Source organism: Gobio gobio (genome assembly GCF_949357685.1).
Source record: "Gobio gobio genome assembly, chromosome: 1".
Taxonomy (NCBI): Eukaryota; Metazoa; Chordata; class Actinopteri; order Cypriniformes; family Gobionidae; genus Gobio; species Gobio gobio.
Genome location: NC_137097.1, coordinates 71,313,987 through 71,336,862, shown reverse-complemented (window position 1 = coordinate 71,336,862; position 22,876 = coordinate 71,313,987). Strand labels below are relative to the sequence as shown.

The following is a 22,876-nucleotide window of genomic DNA, read 5'->3' as shown; positions in this document are numbered from 1 at the left end:
TTTAGCTTGTAGCAGTGCTTGGCCTTTTTGATGCCCCTCTTCAGGTTTGCTCTGGATGCGCTGTAGGCTTGTGCATCTCCTGATCTGAAGGCAGTATTGCGTGACTTCAGCAGGAGTCGCACTTCCCTGTTCATCCATGGCTTCTGATTTGGGTATGTGGTGATCTGTTTCTGGGTTGTAACACTGTCAATGGTGGTATTCATATGATCCAATACAGAGGAGGTGTAGGAGTCAATGTCCGTGTGAGCGCCACTGGTGGCTTGAGAAGCAAACACACTCCAGTCTGTGTGTAGAAACCTTTCCTGGAGTGTGGAATCAACCCCCGCAGGCCACACCTTGATGGTTTTCATTGATGGCTTCACACGGTTGATGAGGGGTGAATATTTGGGGATGAGGAACAAAGAGATGTGGTCTGACTGTCCCAGGTGGGGGAGGGGTGTCGCAACGTAAGCTCCCGCCATGTTTGTGTACACGTGGTCTAAGGTTTTGTTTCCTCTGGTGTGGCAGGAAACATGCTGGTGAAACTTGGGTAGCACTGACTTTAAGTTTGAATGATTAAAGTCACCTGCAACAATAAAAGCAGCTTCCGGGTGATCAGTCTGTTGTTTACTGATGGCTGCATGAAGTTCTTTCATAGCAAGCTTGGCATCAGCATCCGGGGGAATATAGGCTGCAGTTATAATGGTGGAAGTGAACTCTCGCGGCAGATAAAACGGTCTACATTTAACCATGAGAAACTCCAGGTTAGCTGAACAATGACTCCCAACAATAACAGAGTTTGTGCACCAGGCTTTGTTAATGTAAATGCACAATCCACCACCTCTGGTCTTACCGGAGCCATCTAATGTTCTATCCGCCCGGAGCGTGTGGCATCCCGCTAGCTCAATAGCGGTGTCCGGTATTCCGCCGTTTAGCCAGGTTTCCGTGAAGATTAGGACGTTACAGTTCAAAAGTTTCTTGCTGTGTGTGATGCTGAGTCGAATCTCCTCCATTTTGTTCACTAGCGACCGTACATTGGCAAGGAAAATACTGGGTAAAGAGAGCCGATGTGGGGTAAGCCTTAGCTTTAGCCTTAGCTTAGCTCTCAGACCACCGCGTATTCCCCGCCTTTGTTTACGATCTCGGCGCCGCCTGCGAGCACTTCCGCCCGGCCGGGCAGAGTGCATAGCCTCGGGTGTTCTAGCGATCTCAGGAAGGAGTCGAAGATTGTCCATAAAACTGTCGGAAATTCGCAAACCAATATCCAAAATCTCACCACGGGTGTACGATGTTAAGGCACAACTATTCTGAACGAACAGACCCGAGATGAGCAGGAAAAATACCGCAAAATTGCAGAATCTGGAGAGACCCAGAGCCTCGCGAACTACTCGCGCCGCCATCTTGGGTGAATCATGGGTAATCGAGTTTTTCAACAGGAATTCAACATGGCGAAAAACTACTGGATTATTTAATAAATTTACGAGACATCACATTTAATTATTTCTAATAACAATGTAATTATTAAAGCGTATGGAAGATTGTTAGAACCTTACCAGAGTGTTAACTTTTAGAAGGTATTTATGTTAAAAAGCTTTAAAAAAAACTTTTTTTATTTATATAGTCATATTTATATGACTGTAATATAATACAATTCAAAGTGGTTTTTAAATTAGTTGACATATTTTACACTGATAATAGATAATCCAGTGTAAATCTGATATTATGTGTAACTTTTGTCAGACTATTGTACATTTTGTCGCTGTAATTTTACAAAATTATTTTGTTTTCACTTTTTTGATAATTTTTACTCTATGTATTCCTGATATTGGGAAAATAGTTTTGATAATATGTGAAAAACCCTGAAATTGTTTTTTTAAAGGGATAGTTCACCCAAAATGAAAATCCTGTCATCAATTACTCACCCTTAAGGCCTGTTCACACCGGGATGATTTTCGCACGCGTTTATTGCCGACGTTTAACGCCTCAGGACTAAACAATGGGCGCAAATGTGAGTGTGCACACCGACACGCAAAACGGCAGGCGTTTAAAAAAAACGCCTCGGGTTCGTTTTTTTATTTTGACGCGACGCGTAAAAAACTGGCCGACCAATGAGATCGGCGCTTTTGTTCACGTGCCTGGAGCTGCTGGAGTGACATTAAAACACGACTGGGTGGCGCTCAAGCACAAAATGGTCTTGCCGAGCACACATTGATACGACAAAGAAGTAGTAAGTAGACAAAGAAGAAGATGAGCTGCTAATGCTGCTTGCCAGTTAGTAAAAAGTATGTGAATGGTTTTGGCCATATACATAATATGTCTATGGTTTTGGCAAGCACGTAAATACCGTCTCTCTTCTTCTTCTTCTGTGTGACAAGCGAGTGTCAGAAGGGTAAAGTGCCGCAGCTCCACCTTGTGTACCGGGAGCGCATCTACTGAATGTGCACGTTCACTCGGCGCATCACCAGTGGAAATCGCTTGGGTGTGAACACTCAAGACGCGCCGAAAAACGTTACGAAAAACGCTGGCGTTAAGCGCGCGCGATATTCGTCGCGGTGTGTACAGGCCTTTAGGTTGTTTCTTTCTTTTGCTGGTCACAAAAGAAGATATTTTAAACAAAAGCTCTTCCTCAGATTCATGATTTAGGTTATAATGAGTGTCTAGCCTACATCATCTATACTCAGCTGATTAAAAATAATGAAATATACCCTACTTATATAAAAATATATAACAATTATTTATTAAACATGTATTTGTTGTTTGTTTGTTAGATGTTACTGTTAGATTTACATACAATGAATGTACATAAGAGGTGATTATTGTTAAATAAAGCTGCACTACGTAACTTTTCCGTCCGCTAGAGGTCGCATGCTCTAAACAAAGGCGTAGTTTGATGACGCCAAGTTTGAGCGCATAATCTTGGGACATGTGGTCTTCACCTCACAGCCGGTGGAAAAGAATCGGGATAGGACTCGGGCAGAAATCATGTTGATGTGATTATTAACGTTACTGTAGTGAAGCAGAGCATGAGCGAGTGTTGTGGAGCTGAGGAACCGCTGGAGCGATTTTTAATAAGATGAACACAACACACGCCTCACGAGCAGCGGGACTTTTATTTTGGCACAGTCGTCGGCGCCACTTCCGCTTTTCCGGTCATGAGTGTGAGGTAACGCAGCTATGTTTATCATATTAGACAAGTATTGCTTTCGTCAACGAAAAGTATGACTAAATATCGTCGTCAACGAACCTTTATCACGTGACGAAAACGAGATGAGACGCAACATAAATGCTGGTCATGTGACGATGATGAATAAAAACGAGACTTAATGTGGTTCACAAAATAAAAACTATGCTAAAATGTCTCTTCATTTTCGTTGACGAAAATGAGACGAGACGAAAAGTCGCGTTTTTATTATTATTTTGCAGTATTTATGTGCGTCTCATTCAGGGGCTGCCTCAGGTCTCACTGTGCAGGACCAATCGCCCAGTCAGTGTTTGTAAGCCCTATTTGGACGGTAATTGTTTGTCCTGCGGTCGTAAGGTGTTTTCATAATTTACTGTCGTCTTAATCCAGAATATCAGTGTTTTTCTCCCACCACCCGTGTAAAAATCTCCGGCCGAATTACCTAACTGAATTATTATTTGACAAACACCAAGGTCGTGTGGTGCCGTCTGAATTCACAGAAGAAAGAAAGAAAAGCACGTAAACATTTGAAATGGGCCGCTATAACGGCAGCGATTATATATGTTAAAATAACCGCAGCATTATGAATAGGAGGCTGTATTCACTTATTTCCGCTCATTTCCATGTGGAATAAAATTACATCCTTTATTTTGAGATAAAATACAAGACAGAATAACATTTTAACTATAATGTGGGTCTAATTTTAAACAGATTTAAATAATTAAATAATAATTTGGATATTATTTTCCTATTATTAAATTAAATATGCATGTATTCTTATTAAGGCATTTGGAAAAACTTGTATTACATTGAAGTGGAAAATAAACCGGGTATTGTGGAAAAAGATGGGGAGAAATGTGGCCACAAATATCACAGGAAAAAACACCACAAACATTAAGAGACATCTCAATGTTTTTATTTACTTTATTTAAATGTAAGTGTGTGTACTTCTAACATGTTTAGTTGGTAAAATAAATATGTTGTAACTTCAAATCAGAGCGTCTTCCGTGTCTGGAATGGATGTATTCTTGAGTCTATAAGGTAACAATAATATAATAAGATAACCTTGTTTGAAATGGGTTTGGCTAAAAGAAGATTTTGGTTTTGTCTATAATACGTACTTATACTATGTTGACTGGGTTAAATAGAATTGCATTACTAAAAAGTGACTAAAATACAATTTTCGTCGACTAAAACTAGACGAAAATAGTCATAGATAATTCTGACTAAAATAAGACTAAAATGCTCAGACTTTTAGTCGACTAAAACTTGATTAGACTAAAAAGAGTATTACTATGACTAAAACTAATAAAAACTAAAATGACAGCTTGACACAAAGACTAGACTAAAACTAAAATTAAAACAGGCCGCCAAAAACAACACTATATTAGACACATCTGAGTGTGTTGATGATGTGATGACGTTACTCTGTGTGTTCTCTCAGCGGCTGCTATGACACTTGTTCACACTGCAGTGAGAGTAAACAGTCCTTCCAGAAAAATGTGCCTTTTTTTCCATTGTTGCGGGCAAAAAATCCTTGATTATGCGGCGCGTTTTCTTAAAAAATGCGATGGAAAATGCGGGATATTTATGCAATTTCATGCGATAAAATTGCGGGAACTTGCAAAAACTGCGGTTTGATGAAAAAGAGAAAAAAAGCACTACATCACAGAAAGTGCTGAGAATATTTAAGTTATCATCTTGTTTTATTGAAGACCTTAATAAACACATGGCTCAAATTTACAAAACATTGAGTCAAACAAGTTCTGTAGCTTTAATAAAGGCTTGAGTTTCAGTGTCTTCACATAAAACTATGAATTCTAACTTAGATTTATTTCTCCGGCGTAATGTTTGCTCTCAGGGAATGTTCTGGACTCCTGCTGACGGTTCTCCGGAAGGTAAATGCTGTATTTAATGGACTGAGTAAAGCGTTTCTGCAGAATAAAACCAGAAACCGAGGGGAACGCAGATATGATGTCATCGACAGGCCACGCCCTCACACGTCCCGGTTCCTCGGGTAAAAGAGCAATTTCTCATGATTTACAAATAGTTGGACACATTTGGGACATTGTAAGTACTCAACTGAACAAAATATATAACACGGGCCTAGTGGTGTTTGGATATTTTACTGGTTTTTTTATATTTTTTTACACAGTGCACCTTTAACCGCATATTTGTTTATCTTCAGATAAATGATCCAGATGCTGCTTTGTGGATGGTAAGGCTTCACTTTCACATTAATTAAGAAACATTTCTGCTGCTCTATAACATGTTTGTGGTCTGATATTGTTTCTTGTTTATTTCTGCAGGTTATGCTGTTCCAGCTGGATTGAGCTTTTTGATTTGCTGTCAACAACTAACAGGTGAGAAAGTGAAGAAGTTTTTCATGAATTTAACTGAGACGCTGACATCTAGTGGATGGAAGTAAAATAAGTCAGACATCACAGTTATTTACATTTGTTTTATTCATTTATTTACAACACTAGAAATAAAGCACAGTGTTAAGTCGTAAAAATACAAGAGACAAAAAATACTCTGTGTGAAATATAAAATATAAGTGTGAAAAGACAATATATTCAGTAAATAAAGACTTGAGTTTCAGTGTCTTCACACAAAACTATGAGTTCTAACTTAGTGCATGCTTTATTCACTTACTAAAAAACCCACATTTTGATCGCCATAAGAAATTATGTGCCATTTATAGATGTATTAATAATCATCTGTCCAGATGCATTATTATGGAGGAGAACGGCGGATCTGTTCTTGTAGCTCTACACTTGGGCTCATTCTGGGCTAGAAAAACTTTGTAAGCAGGGAATTACAGACATTTTCCAGCAAGAGGAAGGAAGGTAACAACAGTTTTGAACCAAGTTTTGAACCAAGATTCAGTCACATTAGAGGAACAAAACAGATTTATTTCACCGGCGTAATGTTTGCTCTCAGGGAATGTTCTGGACTCCTGCTGACGGTTCTCAGGAAGGTAAACACTGTATTTAATGATTTTAACATCCAGTAAGGATGATCTGAAAGCTGTGATTCAGAATGAATGTTTCTCAGCTGTATTATGATATTATTATGAGCATTAATATCTGAGGATCTGCACTGCTGTGTTTCTCTTCATCTCATGGATCTTTTACTACATGAACACAGAGCTGAGGAAACACTGGCCTGAACACTGTACAACTGCTCTCTGATCAGACAAAACACTGAAGAAAACACAAGAAAAAGCTCTAGATCACAGATCAATGAACTTTACTGAAGTTCACTGCTGTTTGTCTCTGAATGGACTGATAATACGAGATGATCAGCATGAGTTTAAATAATTAAACACTGCCAAATGGACTCTCCATTCTTGTTTTCTGAATCTTCTGAATTATAAACTAAATGTAAATTACATTATATATGTCCTAATGCTTTAACTATTCAGTCTCAGTGTATCTGATTTTCATCCGTCAGGTCACTGCAGTTGCTTGTTTCTTATTGCACAGGTTTTCTCTCTTGGTTTCATTTGGATTGATGATTTACAGCTAATCAGTTTTAAAAGCAAATAACCATTATATGAATAAAAAAGTTATGCCACAATAATTTGGGCAAATACTGATAATGTTGGATAAACAACATTATGTTTTTTTTTCTCCCTGATTGTTGATTATGTTTGTGATTCCACTGAATCCGGCTGATTTTCCTCCATCACGTCACTCCTTCCAGCCTCCTGATCTTGATTCAGTAAAATATTAATTTCATGTGATTCTGCTGTGTTCTGGTTCTGGTTCGATCCATTGGCTGAAGCTTCATCAGACGCTGCTGCATTCTGGGTTCAGGAGAAGACACATGTTTTAATCTATTTATTTAGGACATGAAGTTGTTTAACATGTAGAAAAGAGCCTTTTATTTTGGGTCAATTATTAAATGTGTACTCAATAAACCATCTAAAAGATATTGACCTGAGACTGTTGGTTCTGGTTCAATCCAGTGACTGGAATGTCATCAGTCTTCACTGCTTTCTGTTTAAGACGCGAGTCAATGTGTGTTTGATGCACGTTAAATATACTGTATGAATACTACAATAATACTAACCTGAAAACACTGCCAACACTTCATGTCAGAAATCCCTGTGTGTTAAAAGCAGTGGGAGAAAATATATTTTAATAAAAGTCATCAATGAAAAAAATGGCTGATTCCTGAATTTAACAAACACAAACAAAGGGCTGAATGAATTAAGTTTAAATTATTTATTGTGAATGAAACACATCAAAACACACAATAAACAGCTTAAATGAATGTAAAGGGTGTTAAGCAAATTTTGATGATTGATGACTGATGTTGTACTTACAGGGTCCAAATAGGAGCAAAATCATCAGAGAAAAAGCAAAGAGGCTTTCAGAGGAGAAGACGACGACTCTCAGATCTCCAACTGCACGCTCACCATTAACTGAAGATGATATTAAAATATTAGTCATGTTTAAATTCATCTCCATGATATATTTTCAGCATGAAACATTAGTAAAGTGTTGTGTTGACTCGCCTGTTTTCAGTATCAGTTCAGTTATCAGTGCAACAGAGTTCAGTAAAACAACAACAACTGATCCAAACACATACAACATCTTCTTAAAGGTGAGGGTCAGTTCTGTAAAACAGATTCAGTTCTTCAATCTAATATTAAAATAGATTGTTCATTTGCTTTAGGTCATGAAACTGTTTAATTCCCCACTAAAACAAGTGTCACAATCAAGTGTAATGAATACATCAGTGACTAATGGACAAAATGATTGATTAACCATCAGAATCAAAATCCATCTTAATCTAATCTGTTTTTATTCCCAATTTTAATGTCATTCCTCTTTTCAGTTATTGCCATGTGACTTTGGAGGAACTATTTCATTAATATTTGTATTTGTGTGTGTGTGTGTGTGTGTGTGTGTGTGTGTTGGTGTGTGTTGGTGTGTGTTGGTGTGTGTGTTGGTGTGTGTTTGCATGTGTGTTTGCGTGTGTGTGTGTGTGTGTGTGTGTGTGTGTTTGCGTGTGTGTGTGTGTGTGTGTGTGTGTGTGTGTGTGTTGGTGTGTGTTGGTGTGTGTGTGTGTGTGTGTGTGTGTGTGTGTGTGTTGGAGTGTGTTTGTTGGTGTGTGTGTGTTGGTGTGTGTTTGTGTGTGTGTTGGTGTGTGTTTGCATGTGTGTGTGTGTGTGTGTGTGTGTGTGTGTGTGTGTGTGTGTGGACTGGTAATCATCACGTTATGGAGACAAAATGTCCCCACAAAGATAGCAATATCCGAAATCCTCATCCTTGTGGGGACATTTTTAGGTCCCCATGAGGAAAACATCTTATAAATCAGACTAAGTGATGTTTTTTGAAAATGTAAAATTGCAGAATGTCTCCTGTGAGGGTTAGGTTTAGGGGCAGGGGCAGTGTAGGGGGATATAATATACGGTATGTACGGTATAAAAACCATTACGCCTATGGAAAGTCCCCATAAAAGATGAAAACCAAACATGTGTGTGTGTGTGTGTGTGTGTGTGTGTGTGTGTGTGTGTGTGTGTGTGTGTGTGTGTGTGTGTGTGTGTGTGTGTGTGTGTGTAACATAAAACAAAATGTATGCAGTTTTATAGTCACATTTTCACATAAAAATAAGTGTGCACACTCACACAGCGATTTTGTGAAAATTATGTAATTTCTTTCTGTAAGCGTGTATCATAAACTCAGGCAGCTGTGCTACATCTAAACAATAATTCAATAATTAACAATAAATGTTACCTCGGTAAGTTCATAAGTCAAGAAAGATAAAACACTTGACAAGTCAAGGATAACAAATCAGTTTCAGTTTGTCATTACCAGTGCCTGCACAATGTTTATATTTATATATATATATATATATATATATATATATATATATATATATATATATATATATATATATATATATATATATATATATATATATATATATATATATATATATATATAAATTAATATAATATAAACTATAATGTGATGGCTTTCAATAAACGTGAAAGACTAGCATCAGAACAAAAATGGCAAGGATGAATAAAATACTGTTGTACTGGTATTATGGCCAATATCAAAGCCATAGAGTAAAAGAAAGTGTTTCTGTGTTCAGCATCTGCAGTGTCTGTGTTTGCATCTGCCTGTGGATTTCCCCGATCAGAGACTGAGAGAGCCACCAAAGATCTGTCAAACCTGAATAACTTTGCATCATTTTTAAACCCTCTGCGTATTATATTTCACATGTGAGCTGCAGTATTTAAACCTGGAGATCAGGAGGAAAAATCAGTTCACAGAGATGAAGATGATCAATACTGTACCCAGATCTACAGCCTTAATGTAGATTACCATCATCCACAGCACTTGTCCAAATACAGCCGTACAGGTCCATCCTGCAGCATCTGCACATAGGATAATGCATTTATTATATAGTATTAGATTTGATTTGATTATATTAAGTATTAAGTGAATGGTTTCATGTGCAAGTGAAACATACAGTATATGAACCTTCTGCCCAGAGATGAAACTAGAAGAATACTTTTAATACTTGACAATATTAGAAATGTAATTGTACCTTTCTCATTTTTCAGTGTTGTGATGTAGAAATAGATTGTTACTGCAGTCATGATTAACATGAAGATCAGCCATGAGGTTATATTGAGCAAATTTAGACCTGAAAAATATTCAATAATCTGTTCAAAATAGAGTTTAGATGAATATTTAAAACTGTGAGAATCAAGTGGAAAGTCCAGATTCAGTAAAACTGACCCATATATTCAGATTACACTGTAACACTGGCCTTTGAAACATTCAGATTTAGACAGAAACAGGTTTTTAAAAGGTTAAGGATCCACACACACTGAAACTGTATTTACTCACTGATGAACTATAGTCAGATGAATTCATCACATACTCACAGCTTTTCTCTTTGTTTATGTCATACGCACAGGAAAATGACAGAAAAAAGAACAATGGGAAAATGGTGGTGACAAAAAACCCTAAAAACAGAAGAATAATAATGTTTGTGTAAGATTTACTGAAATCCTTTAACAGCAGAGACACTTCTAATAAGAGATTTAAACAGGAAAATGCAATGATTTACTGTTTCATCATTTAATTTATGAACAAACATCAGACTTTGTAAATTACTTTACACACAAATTCAAGAATTGCACACAAAATGCTTCACATCTCTTGCAAAATGAAGCACTGCATTCAAAATATCACAAACACATCTCAAAAGCAAACATGCAGACACCTTTGCCATAATATTATATTTATGAATATTTCATATATACACAGTCATTCAAAACCTAAAGCTCTTCTTTCATGAGCTCCATTTCTGTAGAAGATTGAAAGTAATTGGCAGAGAGATGTTAAAAAATTCACGCTAAAAACAAAAGCAAGATTTGTAAGAACTTTTACTGTAAGAACTTGTGTTTGTGAATACAGTTCAACAGAAAATAAATACACCATGTGTGTTTGGACAGAAGCCAAACATACATTTGAAAAGGTGATTATTGCAAAGGAATGGTTGGAGTGTGTGTGTGTGTGTGTGTGTGTGTGCGTGTGTGTGTGTGTGTGCGTGTGTGTGTTTGTGTGTGCGTGTTTGTGTGTGCGTGTTTTGATGTGTGTGTTTATGTGTGTGTTGGTGTGTGTGTGTTGGTGTGTGTGTGTGTGAGTGTCTGTTGGTGTGTGTGTGTGTGTGTGTGTGTGTGAGAGTGTCTGTTGGTGTGTGTTGATGTCTGTGTGAGTGTCTGTTGGTGTGTGTGTGTGTGTGTGTGCGTGTGTTGGTGTGTGTGTGTGTGTGTGTTGATGCGTGTGTTGGTGTGTTTGTGTGTGTCGGTGTGTGTGTGTTGATGCGTGTGTTGGTGTGTTTGTGTGTTGGTGTGTGCGTGTGTGTGTTGGTGTGTTGGTGTGTGTGTTGGTGCATTTGTTGGTGTGTGCGTGTTGGTGTGTGTGTGTTGATGCGTGTGTTGGTGTGTTTGTGTGTGCGTGTGTTTGTGTGTGTTGGTGTGTGCGTGTGTGCGTGTGTTGGTGTGTGTGTGTGTGTGTGTGTGTGTGTTGATGCGTGTGTTTGTGTGTGTGTGCGTGTGTGTGTGTTGATCCGTGTGTGTTGATGCGTGTGTTGGTGTGTGTGTTGGTGCATTTGTTGGTGTGTGCGTGTTGGTGCATTTGTTGGTGTGTGCGTGTTGGTGTGTGTGTGTTGATGTGTGTATTGGTGTGCGTGTGTTGGTGTGTGCGTGCTGGTGTGTGTTGGTGTTTGTGCGTGCGTGTTGGTGTTTGTGTGTGTTGATGCGTGTGTTGGTGTGTTTGTGTGCGCGTGTGTTGGTGTGTTTGTGTGTGCGTGTGTTGGTGTGTTTGTGTGTGCGTGTGTTGGTGTGTGTATTGGTGTGCGTGTGTTGGTGTGTGCGTGCTGGTGTGTGTTGGTGTTTGTGCGTGCGTGTTGGTGTTTGTGTGTGTTGATGCGTGTGTTGGTGTGTTTGTGTGTGCGTGTGTTGGTGTTTGTGCGTGCGTGTTGGTGTTTGTGTGTGTTGATGCATGTGTTGGTGTTTGTGTGTGAGTTGATGCGTGTGTTGGTGTGTTTGTGTGTGTCGGTGTGTGTGTGTTGATGTGTGTGTTGGTGTGTTTGTGTGTGCGTGCGTGTTGGTGTGTGTGTGTGTGTGTTGATGCGTGTGTTGGTGTGTTTGTGTGTGTCGGTGTGTGTTGATGCGTGTGTTGGTGTGTTTGTGTGTGCGTGTGTTGGTGTGTGTGTGTGTTGGTGCATTTGTTGGTGTGTGCGTGTTGGTGTGTGCGTGTTGGTGTGTGCTGATGTGTGTGTTGGTGTGTGCGTGTGTGTGTTGGTGTATGTGTAATGATGTGTGTATTGGTGTGCGTGTGTGTTGATGCGTGTGTTGGTGTGTTTGTGTGTGCGTGTGTTTGTGTGTGTTGATGCGTGTGTTGGTGTGTGCATGTGTTGGTGTGTTTGTGTGTGCGTGTGTTGATGTGTGTATTGGTGTGCGTGTGTTGGTGTGTGTTGGTGTGTGTGTGTTGATGTGTGTATTGGTGTGCGTGTGTTGGTGTGTTTGTGTGTGCGTGTGTTGATGTGTGTATTGGTGTGCGTGTGTTGATGTGTGTGTGTTGATGTGTGTATTGGTGTGCGTGTGTTGATGTGTGTATTGGTGTGCGTGTGTTGGTGTGTGCGTGCTGGTTTGTGTTGGTGTTTGTGCGTGCGTGTTGGCTTTTGTGTGTGTTGATGCGTGTGTTGGTGTATTTGTGTGTGCATGTGTTTGTGTGTGTTGGTGTGTGCGTGTGTTGGTGTGTGTTGATGCGTGTGTTGGTGTGTGCGTGTGTTGGTGTGTGCGTGTGTTGGTGTGTGCGTGTGTGTGTTGGTGCATTTGTTGGTGTGTGCGTGTTGGTGTGTCTGTTGGTGCATTTGTTGGTGTGTGCGTGTTGGTGTGTGTACGTGTGTGTGTTGGTGTGTGTGTGTTGATGTGTGCGTGTGTGTTGATATGTGCATTGGTGTGCGTGTGTTGGTGTGTGTGTGTTGATGCGTGTGTTGGTGTGTGCGTGTGTGTGTTGGTGTGTGTGTGTTGTGTGTATTGGTGTGCGTGTGTGTGTTGATGTGTGTATTGGTGTGCGTGTGTGTTGATGTGTGTATTGGTGTGTGTTTGTTGGTGTGTACGTGCTGGTGTGTTGTTGTTTGTGCGTGCGTGTTGGTGTTTGTGTGTGATGCGTGTGTTTGTGTGTGCGTGTGTTTGTGTGTGTTGGTGTGTGCGTGTGTTGGTGTGTGTGTTGATGCGTGTCGGTGTGTGTGTGTTGATGCGTGTGTTTGTGTGTGTGTGTTGATGCGTGTGTTGGTGTGTTTGTGTGTGCGTGTGTTGGTGTGCGTGTGTGTTGATGCGTGTGTTGGTGTGTGCGTGTTGGTGTGTGTGTGTTGATGTGTGTATTGGTGTGCGTGTGTTGGTGTTTGTGCGTGCGTGTTGGTGTTTGTGTGTGTTGATGTGTGTGTTGGTGTGTTTGTGTGCGTGTGTTTGTGTGTGTTGATGCGTGTGTTGGTGTGTTTGTGTGTGCGTGTGTTGGTGTGTTTGTGTGTGCGTGTGTTGGTGTGTTTGTGTGTGCGTGTGTTGGTGTGTGTATTGTGTGTGTGTGTTGGTGTGTGCGTGCTGGTGTGTGTTGGTGTTTGTGCGTGCATGTTGGTGTTTGTGTTTGTGTGTGTTGATGCGTGTGTTTGTGTGCGTGTGTTTGTGTGTGTTGATGCGTGTGTTGGTGTGTTTGTGTGTGCGTGTGTTGGTGTGTTTGTGTGTGCGTGTGTTGATGTGTGTATTGGTGTGTGTGTGTTGGTGTGTGTGCGTGTGTTGGTGTGCGTGTGTGTTGATGCGTGTGTTGGTGTGTGCGTGCTGGTGTGTGTTGGTGTTTGTGCGTGCGTGTTGGTGTTTGTGTGTGTTGATGCATGTGTTGGTGTGTTTGTGTGTTGGTGTGTTTGTGTGTGTGTGTGTGTGTTGATGCGTGTGTTGGTGTGTGTGTGTGTGTGTGTGTGTGTTGATGCGTGTGTTGGTGTGTTTGTGTGTGCGTGTGTGTTGGTGTGCGTGTGTTGGTGTGTGTGTGTATTGGTGTGCGTGTGTTGGTGTGTGTTGGTGTGTGTGTGTTGATATGTGTATTGGTGTGCGTGTGTTGGTGTGTTTGTGTGTGCGTGCGTGTTGGTGTGTGTGTGTGTGTGTTGATGCGTGTGTTAGTGTGTTTGTGTGTGTCGGTGTGTGTGTGTGTGTTGATGCGTGTATTGGTGTGTTTGTATGTGCGTGTGTTGGTGTGTGTGTGTGTGTTGGTGCATTTGTTGGTGTGTGCGTGTTGGTGTGTGCGTGTGTGTTGATGCGTGTGTTGGTGTGTGTGTTGATGCGTGTGTTGGTGTGTTGATGTGTGTATTGGTGTGCGTGTGTGTTGATGCGTGTGTTGGTGTGTTTGTGTGTGCGTGTGTTTGTGTGTGTTGATGCGTGTGTTGGTGTGTTTGTGTGTTGGTGTGTTTGTGTGTGCGTGTGTTGATGTGTGTATTGGTGTGCGTGTGTTGGTGTGTGTATTGGTGTGCGTGTGTTGGTGTGTGTTGGTGTGTGTTGATGTGTGTATTGGTGTGCGTGTGTTGGTGTGTTTGTGTGTGCGTGTGTTGATGTGTGTATTGGTGTGCGTGTGTTGATGTGTGTATTGGTGTGCGTGTGTTGGTGTGTGTTGTTGTGTGTGTGTTGATGTGTGTATTGGTGTGCGTGTGTTGGTGTGTGCGTGTGTTGGTGTGTTTGTGTGTGCGTGTGTTTGTGTGTGTTGATGCGTGTGTTGGTGTGTTTGTATGTGCGTGTGTTGGTGTGTTTGTGTGTGCGTGTGTTGATGTGTGTATTGGTGTGCGTGTGTTGGTGTGTGTATTGGTGTGCGTGTGTTGGTGTGTGTTGGTGTGTGTGTGTTGATATGTGTATTGGTGTGCGTGTGTTGGTGTGTTTGTGTGTGCGTGTGTTGATGTGTGTATTGGTGTGCGCGGTTGATGTGTGTATTGGTGTGCGTGTGTTGATGTGTGTATTGGTGTAAGTGTGTTGGTGTGTGTTGGTGTGTGTGTGTTGATGTGTGTATTGGTGTGCGTGTGTTGGTGTGTGCGTGCTGGTTTGTGTTGGTGTTTGTGCGTGCGTGTTGGTTTTTGTGTGTTGATGCGTGTGTTGGTGTGTTTGTGTGTGCGTGTGTTTGTGTGTGTTGGTGTGCGTGTTTTGGTGTGTGTTGATGCGTGTGTTGGTGTGTGCGTGTGTTGGTGTGTGCGTGTGTGTGTTGGTGCATTTGTTGGTGTGTGCGTGTTGGTGTGTGCGTGTGTTGGTGTGCGTGTGTGTGTGTTGGTGTGTGTGTGTGTTGATGTGTGCGTGTGTGTTGATGTGTGCATTGGTGTGTGTGTGTGTTGGTGTGTGTGTGTTGATGCGTGTGTTGGTGAGTGCGTGTGTGTGTTGGTGTGTGTGTGTTGGTGTGTGTATTGGTGTGCGTGTGTGTGTTGATGTGTGTATTGGTGTGCGTGTGTTGTGTGTGCGTGCTGGTGTTTTGGTGTTTGTGCGTGCGTGTTGGTGTTTGTGTGTGATGCGTGTGTTGGTGTGTTTGTGTGTGCGTGTGTTTGTGTGTGTTGGTGTGTTTGTGTGTGCGTGTGTTGGTGTGTGTGTTGATGCGTGTGTTTGTGTGTGTCGGTGTGTGTGTGTGTGTTGATGCGTGTGTTTGTGTGTGTCGGTGTGTGTGTGTTGATGCGTGTGTTGGTGTGTTTGTGTGTGCGTGTGTTGGTGCATTTTTTGGTGTGTGCGTGTTGGTGTGTGTGTGTGTTGGTGTGCGTGTGTGTTGATGCGTGTGTTGGTGTGTGCGTGTTGATGTGTATATTGGTGTGCGTGTGTTGGTGTTTGTGCGTGCGTGTTGGTGTTTGTGTGTGTTGATGTGTGTGTTGGTGTGTTTGTGTGCGTGTGTTTGTGTGTGTTGATGCGTGTTTTGGTGTGTTTGTGTGTTTGTGTGTGCGTGTGTTGGTGTGTTTGTGTGTGCGTGTGTTGATGTGTGTATTGGTGTGTGTGTGTGTTGGTGTTTGTGCGTGCGTGTTGGTGTTTGTGTGTGTTCATGCGTGTGTTTGTGTGCGTGTGTTTGTGTGTTTGTGTGTGCGTGTGTTGGTGTGTTTGTGTGTGCGTGTGTTGATGTGTGTATTGGTGTGTGTGTGTTGGTGTGTGCGTGCTGGTGTGTGTTGGTGTTTGTGCGTGCGTGTTGGTGTTTGTGTGTGTTGATGCGTGTGTTGGTGTGTTTGTGTGTGCGTGTGTTGGTGTGTTTGTGTGTGTTGGTGTGTTTGTGTGTGTGTGTGTGTGTGTGTGTGTTGATGCGTGTGTTGGTGTGTTTGTGTGTGCGTGTGTTGGTGTGTGTGTGTGTTGATGCGTGTGTTGGTGTGTTTGTGTGTCGGTGTGTGTGTGTTGATGCGTGTGTTGGTGTGTTTGTGTGTGCGTGTGTTTGTGTGTGTTGGTGTGCGTGTTTTGGTGTGTGTTGATGCGTGTGTTGGTGTGTGCGTGTGTTGGTGTGTGCGTGTGTTGGTGTGTGCGTGTGTTGGTGTGTGCGTGTGTTGGTGTGTGCGTGTGTGTGTTGGTGCATTTGTTGGTGTGTGCGTGTTGGTGTGTGCGTGTGTTGGTGTGCATGTGTGTGTTGGTGTGTGTGTGTTGATGTGTGCGTGTGTGTGTTGATGTGTGCATTGGTGTGTGTGTGTTGGTGTGTGTGTGTTGATGCGTGTGTTGGTGTGTGCGTGTGTGTGTTGGTGTGTGTGTGTTGGTGTGTGTGTGTTGGTGTGTGTATTGGTGTGCGTGTGTGTGTTGATGTGTGTATTGGTGTGCGTGTGTTGGTGCATTTTTTGGTGTGTGCTTGTTGGTGTGTGTGTGTGTGTGTTGGTGTGCGTGTGTGTTGATGCGTGTGTTGGTGTGTGCGTGTTGATGTGTGTATTGGTGTGCGTGTGTTGGTGTTTGTGTGTGTTGATGTGTGTGTTGGTGTGTTTGTGTGCGTGTGTTTGTGTGTGTTGATGCATGTTTTGGTGTGTTTGTGTGTTTGTGTGTGCGTGTGTTGGTGTGTTTGTGTGTGCGTGTGTTGATGTGTGTATTGGTGTGTGTGTGTTGGTGTTTGTGCGTGCGTGTTGGTGTTTGTGTGTGTTGATGCGTGTGTTTGTGTGCGTGTGTTTGTGTGTTTGTGTGTGCGTGTGTTGGTGTGTTTGTGTGTGCGTGTGTTGATGTGTGTATTGGTGTGTGTGTGTTGGTGTGTGCGTGCTGGTGTGTGTTGGTGTTTGTGCGTGCGTGTTGGTGTTTGTGTGTGTTGATGCGTGTGTTGGTGTGTTTGTGTGTGCGTGTGTTGGTGTGTTTGTGTGTGTTGGTGTGTTTGTGTGTGTGTGTGTGTGTGTTGATGCGTGTGTTGGTGTGTTTGTGTGTGCGTGTTTTGGTGTGTGTGTGTGTTGATGCGTGTGTTGGTGTGTTTGTGTGTGTCGGTGTGTGTGTGTTGATGCGTGTGTTTGTGTGTGTCGGTGTGTGTGTGTTGATGCGTGTGTTGGTGTGTTTGTGTGTGCGTGTGTTGGTGCATTTTTTGGTGTGTGCGTGTTGGTGTGTGTGTGTGTGTTGGTGTGCGTGTGTGTTGATGCGTGTGTTGGTGTGTGCGTGTTGGTGTGTGTATTGGTGTGCGTGTGTTGGTGTTTGTGCGTGCGTGTTGGTGTTTGTGTGTGTTGATGTGTGTGTTGGTGTGTTTGTGTGCGTGTGTTTGTGTGTGTTGATGCGTGTTTTGGTGTGTTTGTGTGTGCGTGTGTTGGTGTGTTTGTGTGTGCGTGTGTTGATGTGTGTATTGGTGTGTGTGTGTTGGTGTTTGTGCGTGCGTGTTGGTGTTTGTGTGTGTTGATGCGTGTGTTTGTGTGCGTGTGTTTGTGTGTGCGTGTGTGTGCGTGTGTTGATGTGTGTATTGGTGTGTGTGTGTTGGTGTGTGCGTGCTGGTGTGTGTTGGTGTTTGTGCGTGCGTGTTGGTGTTTGTGTGTGTTGATGCGTGTGTTGGTGTGTGCGTGTGTTGGTGTGTGCGTGTGTTGATGTGTGTATTGGTGTGTGTGTGTTGGTGTGTGCGTGCTGGTGTGTGTTGGTGTTTGTGCGTGCGTGTTGGTGTTTGTGTGTGTTGATGCGTGTGTTGGTATGTTTGTGTGTGCGTGTGTTTGTGTGTGTGTGTGTGTTGATGCGTGTGTTGGTGTGTTTGTGTGTGCGTGTGTTGGTGTTTGTGTGTGTTGATGCGTGTGTTTGTGTGCGTGTGTTTGTGTGTGCGTGTGTGTGCGTGTGTTGATGTGTGTATTGGTGTGTGTGTGTTGGTGTGTGCGTGCTGGTGTGTGTTGGTGTGTTTGTGTGTGTGTGTGTGTGTGTTGATGCGTGTGTTGGTGTGTTTGTGTGTGCGTGTTTTGGTGTGTGTGTGTGTTGATGCGTGTGTTGGTGTGTTTGTGTGTCGGTGTGTTTGTGTGTGCGTGTGTTTGTGTGTGTTGGTGTGCGTGTTTTGGTGTGTGTTGATGCGTGTGTTGGTGTGCGCGTGTGTTGGTGTGTGCGTGTGTGTGTTGGTGCATTTGTTGGTGTGTGCGTGTGTTGGTGTGCGTGTGTGTGTTGGTGTGTGTGTGTTGATGTGTGCGTGTGTGTTGATGTGTGCATTGGTGTGTGTGTTTGTGTGTGTGTTGATGCGTGTGTTGGTGTGTGCGTGTGTGTGTTGGTGTGTGTGTGTTGGTGTGTGTATTGGTGTGCGTGTGTGTGTTGATGTGTGTATTGGTGTGCGTGTGTTGGTGTGTGCGTGCTGGTGTGTTGGTGTTTGTGCGTCCGTGTTGGTGTTTGTGTGTGATGCGTGTGTTGGTGTGTTTGTGTGTGCGTGTGTTTGTGTGTGTTGGTGTGTTTGTGTGTGCGTGTGTTGGTGTGTGTGTGTTGATGCGTGTGTTTGTGTGTGTCGGTGTGTGTGTGTTGATGCGTGTGTTTGTGTGTGTCGGTGTGTGTGTGTTGATGCGTGTGTTGGTGTGTTTGTGTGTGCGTGTGTTGGTGCATTTTTTGGTGTGTGCGTGTTGGTGTGTGTGTGTGTTGGTGTGCGTGTGTGTTGATGCGTGTGTTGGTGTGTGCGTGTTGGTGTGTGTATTGGTGTGCGTGTGTTGGTGTTTGTGCGTGCGTGTTGGTGTTTGTGTGTGTTGATGTGTGTGTTGGTGTGTTTGTGTGCGTGTGTTTGTGTGTGTTGATGCGTGTTTTGGTGTGTTTGTGTGTGCGTGTGTTGGTGTGTTTGTGTGTGCGTGTGTTGATGTGTGTATTGGTGTGTGTGTGTTGGTGTTTGTGCGTGCGTGTTGGTGTTTGTGTGTGTTGATGCGTGTGTTTGTGTGCGTGTGTTTGTGTGTGCGTGTGTGTGCGTGTGTTGATGTGTGTATTGGTGTGTGTGTGTTGGTGTGTGCGTGCTGGTGTGTGTTGGTGTTTGTGCGTGCGTGTTGGTGTTTGTGTGTGTTGATGCGTGTGTTGGTGTGTTTGTGTGTGCGTGTGTTGGTGTGTTTGTGTGTGCGTGTGTTGATGTGTGTATTGGTGTGTGTGTGTTGGTGTGTGCGTGCTGGTGTGTGTTGGTGTTTGTGCGTGCGTGTTGGTGTTTGTGTGTGTTGATGCGTGTGTTGGTATGTTTGTGTGTGCGTGTGTTTGTGTGTGTGTGTGTGTGTTGATGCGTGTGTTGGTGTGTTTGTGTGTGCGTGTGTTGGTGTGTGTGTGTGTTGATGCGTGTGTTTGTGTGTGTCGGTGTGTGTGTGTTGATGCGTGTGTTTGTGTGTGTCGGTGTGTGTGTGTTGATGCGTGTGTTGGTGTGTTTGTGTGTGCGTGTGTTGATGTGTGTATTGGTGTGTGTGTGTTGGTGTCTGCGTGCTGGTGTGTGTTGGTGTTTGTGCGTGCGTGTTGGTGTTTGTGTGTGTTGATGCGTGTGTTGGTATGTTTGTGTGTGCGTGTGTTGGTGTGTTTGTGTGTGTGTGTGTGTGTTGATGCGTGTGTTGGTGTGTTTGTGTGTGCGTGTGTTGGTGTGTGTGTGTGTTGATGCGTGTGTTGGTGTGTTTGTGTGTCGGTGTGTGTGTGTTGATGCGTGTGTTGGTGTGTGCGTGTGTTTTGATGCGTGTGTTGGTGTGTGCGTGTGTTGGTGTGCGTGTGTGTTGATGCGTGTGTTGGTGTGTGCGTGTGTGTGTTGGTGTGTGTGTGTGTGTGTTGATGTGTGTATTGGTGTGCGTGTGTTGGTGTGTGCGTGCTGGTGTGTGTTGGTGTTTGTGCGTGCGTGTTGGTGTTTGTGTGTGTTGATGCGTGTGTTGGTGTGTGCGTGTGTGTGTGTGTGTGTGTGTGTGTGTTGATGCGTGTGTTGGTGTGTGTGTGTGTGTGTGTTTGTGTTTGTTCTCCCTCTGACTCTCTGCATTGTTCAAAACCTATAACTTGACCTTTGGCCGATTCTAAAGCCATGATTGGCTGGTGTTCAGTAAAGCAATGAGTGTTTGCACATGTTTGTGTGAGGCTCTGATGAGTTAGTGTGACATTGATTGGTTGTGTTTGAAAAAGGAAATCATGACACTTCCTCTTAGATTTTTGTGTTTCAGAGAATTGTGTGTTGTGTTTTGCAAAAAGTGTTTTATGAAATTGAAAACTGAATCGGATTTAGTGTATTAATGTTAGTGCACTCATTAGTGTATGGTTTTTTATATTTGGTATGTGGTTCTGCTGTTTGAGTGTCAGGTTTCAGAAATTGTGTGACAAGTAAGGATTGTGTGTGTAAGCAGTTAAAAAAAAAACCCCACATAATCACTGCTGTTCTCATTTGTGAATTAGTTTCCTTTGTACTCCTCATAGGATCTGATAAAGAGTCACTGACCTGCTCCGGCGGCTCCAAAAGCGAAGATCAGGAGGGCGAATTGTAATGAAGGCAGAAATAAAAAGGTGAATCCAGCTGAAAATTTTAATTTATCCCATATCCATTTACAAAACTCTCCATGACACAGCATCTTCACATCAGCCACAACTAGAAAATTAAAAACACATTAATTCAAATGTTTTCTTCAATTCTGCGTTAGATGTGATTATTTATAATGGGGATTGTAAATAAATGATATTAACATTGAGTCATCATTATTCTATGGGAATTACTGCACTTACAGCTCTTACTCTCTACAAACAAATGAAACAGACAGAAATACTTACAGTAAATGATAGAGATGATGCTGAGCAGAATCACACCTACAAACACGACTATTATCGTTATTCTTTCAGACTGTTCGAAATGTGCAATATTTCCCCAAGCACGACTGAGGAGAACTGAAACAGAACAACAGCAAACCTTGAACCATGTTGGGTTTGAATGCTTGATTCTGATTGGCTGACGCCACTCTAAGGCCTGTGATTATTCATTAAAGTTATTATTCAGTTACTCAGCCGCTCCAGGCCGTGTGTGAATTGAGTCAAAGCTCTGGGAGGAAACATACAGAAACTTCATTTCAGCGCTAAAAGTTTAACAATAAGATACTGAAGTTTCACAACTGAAATGCTACATTTCTTAGTAGTGAGGTGGTAATGTTGATATTTTGAGTAGGTAAGCTAACAGTTTTACAGTAGACATACAGATTTACATTAGAGTCATATCTCTCTCTCTCTCTCTCTCTCTCTCTGTGCGCATGTGCGGGCGTTTGTTGAGTCGAGTGAGTGGTGAGTGCATGGTCTTTTGTGCCCGCTGTGGCTTTGAAAGATTATCTCTTTTCCCCCTTTTTTTTGTTTTTTTGTTGTTTTGTTGTTTGGTTAAAGTTTTTCTTTGTGAATTTAATAGAGAAACTGAATTATTAACTGAGCGCCTAAACCAGTCTTTGTACTGGGAGGCATGGCGACTCAGGGAGCTAATGTTCTAGATTCACTCACGCGGCGCCACGGAGTAAAGGTGGTGGCTGCGGGGAGTGTGGAGGAGTGTAGTGTGGCGGTTGGTGATGTAGTGGGTCATGACTGTGTGTTAGCAGCGTCTAAAATGAATAACTCGATTGTGCTGTTTTTAAGTACAGTAGAGAAAGCGAATGAAGTAGTTGGAAAGGGAATAAACATGCGTGGTTTATTTACCCAAGTACTACCTCTTTCTACCCCCGCTAAAAAAGTCACCATTTCTAATGTACCCCCTTTTATTAAGGATGAGATGCTGACTAAGGAATTGTCACGCTTTGGCAAACTGATTGCTCCCATAAAAAAGATCGCTATAGGGAGTAAATTGGGGTTGGTGAAACATGTAGTGTCGTTCAGGCGATTTACGTACATGATACTGAACGGAAATAGAACTGATCTTGACTTGAATTTTAAATTTAAGGTGGAGGACTTTGATTACACAGTTTTTGTTACTACAAACACGATGAGGTGTTTTGGTTGTGGAAAGTCGGGACATTTGATTCGTGGGTGCCCGGAAAACATCGCTCATCAAAGTGAGCAGAATGAAGGTGTAAATAACACTGAGCAAAACGAAGACGGAGAAGTCGCCAGTACTTCTAATGCGCCGAATTCTAATGATCCAAAAATAGCTGTTTCAGCCGACGAAAATGTTGAATCTGATATGACGAGACAAAGTGTTGAAAATGATGAAAGAAACGCCAAAAAATCCGAAATTGTAACCTGTGAGAGTGTTGATTGCATTAACAATGATTGTGGAGATCTGGGAAAAACGCAAACGGGTTTGAGTCAGTTTTCTGATACAGAATCACAAGTGGAGAGTCTAATTCAAAATGATAATATGTTAATGGACATGGATCAGGTTGTGTTTAAAACACCTCTGAAGAGGAAAAAAAATGACAAGAGCGTGGTTTTGAAACAGGCCAGGAAGAATCAATTAGAGAATAAGGTGGATAATGAAAGCAGTGAGAGTGAGTTCTCTGATTCAAATGTCTCGGGTTGCTCACAGTCCAGTTGGTCATGTCTTGAATATGGAGTGGATGAGATTAAAAAGTTTTTGAAAGTGACCAAAAATATGAGAGGAGTGCAGACTGATGAATATTTTCCAGATCTCAGAAGACTTCTGGAAAATATTAAGTGTTCAATGAGTGAAGGAAGATTTACAGATAAAGAAGTATATCGTTTAAAGAAAATTGTCACAAAAATTCAACTCCAATTGAGTAATGATGATGAAATGGTTTAGTTTTTATGCCCTTATTGCATGTATTGCTCTTTGTAGTGTAGTTTCTTTTTCATTTTTAATGATG

General features: G+C 42.3%; 1 protein-coding gene across 1 annotated transcript; it reads right to left on the bottom strand.

Moving 5' to 3' along the window:
• Positions 1 to 5,642: 5,642 nt before the first annotated feature.
• On the bottom strand, positions 5,643 to 21,639 carry LOC307122924 (uncharacterized protein; the record flags this gene model as incomplete). Its single annotated transcript, XM_079811261.1, has 10 exons — positions 5,643 to 6,971; positions 7,105 to 7,164; positions 7,238 to 7,272; positions 7,494 to 7,592; positions 9,480 to 9,560; positions 9,734 to 9,832; positions 10,077 to 10,157; positions 20,527 to 20,673; positions 20,853 to 20,966; positions 21,561 to 21,639. 10 exons carry the CDS (start codon positions 21,637 to 21,639, stop codon positions 6,810 to 6,812), a joined length of 957 nt encoding a protein of 318 aa, XP_079667387.1. The 3' UTR covers positions 5,643 to 6,809.
• Positions 21,640 to 22,876: the final 1,237 nt, after the last annotated feature.